Source organism: Tupaia chinensis, unplaced genomic scaffold, assembly GCF_000334495.1.
Source record: "Tupaia chinensis unplaced genomic scaffold, TupChi_1.0 Scaffold000183_1, whole genome shotgun sequence".
Taxonomy (NCBI): Eukaryota; Metazoa; Chordata; class Mammalia; order Scandentia; family Tupaiidae; genus Tupaia; species Tupaia belangeri.
The window spans coordinates 366,654-368,957 of record NW_006159658.1 but is presented as its reverse complement, the minus strand read 5'-3'; the positions used below and the strand labels follow the sequence as shown (position 1 = coordinate 368,957).

The window sequence follows — 2,304 nt, the reverse complement described above, 5'->3', positions numbered from 1 at the left end:
CAGGGGAGATGGTCACGCCGCAATCCCTTCTCCTCCATTCTCCTCCCGGGATCTTGGGCACACACACACGCGTCTGGTGTTAAGTTTAAGCCACCAGGTCTGGAATTCGAACCAGAGTCGACTACGTGGGAGTCCAGTGACATAGCCATTACACTAACTGCTGGTCCCTGTTATTATTTTATTTAATGTGTTTAGGGCACACACACTCACCAGAGAGGGACAGAGAGAGGGAGAGAGAGAAAGTGAGAAAGCAAGCTGCTAGGTTCAGGACTCAAACCACGGTCGGCCATGTGAAAGTCCAGCATCTTAACCACCAGACCACCTACTGATTCCAGTAAAATGATTTCTTTTTCAAGTTATTAATGTATGTGACTGAGGATCTCCACTTCACTACGTCAGAAGAGGAAAGGATGGTCAAACTAGCACTAGACACCCTTGGCGTAATATATAAAGTGAAGGAGTACATGAGGCAATCAGTTTTGGTTACTCAGCTCTTTCATACACTATGTACAAGATTAAAATAATACAGCTGTGCAGGCAAGGCTTCCTTGGGATCTGTCCTCTTCCTGGCGAGGGGTGGCAGGGAGTAGCCGCACCGGGAGATGGTCGTTCGGTTATTTCCCCACCCCCAGGGTAACCGTTAGTGACAAATACGCATGTGCAGGGGCAGCAGGGCGTCCAGGTCGTCTCCCCACATTTTCTGGGATAGAGCAGACCCCCTTGCAATGCTCGCCCATCCTTCCCCACCAAAGGCTTCTTTTCCCCTCCCTCTTACTTAGTTAACACGTCCTTGAGAGAAGCATCGTCCACATGCGAAAGACGGGAAGCCTTGATGGGCTTGGTGTTGCTGAGGATGAAAAGTCCACTAGAGGGGACAGAATTTCCTCCCACGCGCTCACTGTGATGTGTGGCGTGCGTTGTTCCTAAATGACGGAATTCCATAAGAGGGCCGTGCTTCCGGAGGACTTTCTACGGCATCTGTCAATCACTGTCAGAGCACCTTCTTCCCAGTCCTCATAGCAGCGTCACCTCCTCTATGACCATAACCTGAGGAGACCACGTGCAGTCCGTATCCCCCGCCGTCCCCTTACCTGCCCAGGTAAGAACACGCGCCACACAGTGAGAACGTGCAGCGGCGTGTGATGCTCCTGCTTTGGAGAGCTGGGGTGGGGTTACGGGCCCCCAGAACCTCTCAGTAGGAGGATCTGCGGATTATGGCCTGGGGGGAGAGTTTGTGTGACTTGCAAGCAAACCTTGAAAATTGATCACTAATATCACCGAAAACGCAAATGAATTAAATAACAAAGGATACTGATTATAAAATATTTGATCCTCTCAGGATGTTGTTTTAGGATGCCCCTTCTTCCATCCCGTCTAAAAGTCAGAGGCATATGCTACTTCAGGACACTCCCGAATCCTGCAGTTCCGTTGTACCCAGTAGGGGGCGATGTTGCCTTCAAAATGTGCAGTTGCTCCATCCCCCTGGTGGGCCTGTGATCCTTCTCCATTTTCAAGACAGATATTATTTTCAGTGTCATATAGAAAGATTTTTTTTCCCTCTAAACTTGAAGAAAGTGAGAGTCGAAGAAGAAAAACAGAAGAATCAAAGGATTGTCCTTTTTATCCCCTATCTTCAGAAGAGAGGCTTCATGGCATGTGACATTCCTGGAGGTCGCCGTCAAAGTCCCAAAGTACGAAATGCATCTCGTAAGTCATCGACCTCGTACAGGGGCTGGAGAGACGGAAGTAAATTGAGGGTATGTTTTCGAACCCGAATTTGGGGAGGAGGTGGCGGGGGGGCTTCTATACTGCGCAGATAGCTTGGTACATTGTGCAAGAAAGACGTTAAGAGGCAGTAGAAGAGGAGACAGGAGGAGGAAAGAATTCTGACCAGAAAGAAGACTTGAGAGGCAAGGAGGAAGGGGAAGGGCAGGGAATCTCAGCCGAGGGCTCTGGCTTGTCAAACTGGAGAAAACAGAACTGTAGAAGAAAGAAGGTTTTCTTCAGATGAAAAATAAGAGTGATTTAAAAAAAAATTAGAAATATCAGGACCAGCAGTTGGCATAATGGCTATGTCGCTGGACTCCCATGTAGCCAACTGCGGTTCAAGTCTCGGACCCGGTGGTTTAAATTTATGGGCACGTGTGCGTGCGTGCCCAAGATCCTGAGAGGAGAATGGAGGAGAAGGGATTGCGGCGTGGCCATCCCCCCCCGGGGGGTGATTTCTCACTTTCTGTTTCTGTCTTTCTGGTGAGCGCACGCACCATATAGCAAAAACCTCTCAAAAAAAAAAAAAAAAAAAAA

At 48.8% G+C, this 2,304-nt stretch overlaps 1 protein-coding gene across 1 annotated transcript in view; it reads right to left on the bottom strand.

Moving 5' to 3' along the window:
- Window positions 1–282: 282 nt before the first annotated feature.
- The window catches only part of AICDA (activation induced cytidine deaminase), a gene marked incomplete at its 5' end in the record, with an annotated part of 5,504 nt that continues 3,482 nt past the window's right edge, over window positions 283–2,304 (bottom strand). Inside the window, one exon of the mRNA XM_006146615.2 lies at window positions 283–1,732. Within this exon, the coding sequence (XP_006146677.1) occupies window positions 1,679–1,732 (54 nt within the window). The remainder of the gene's footprint in view (window positions 1,733–2,304) is intronic.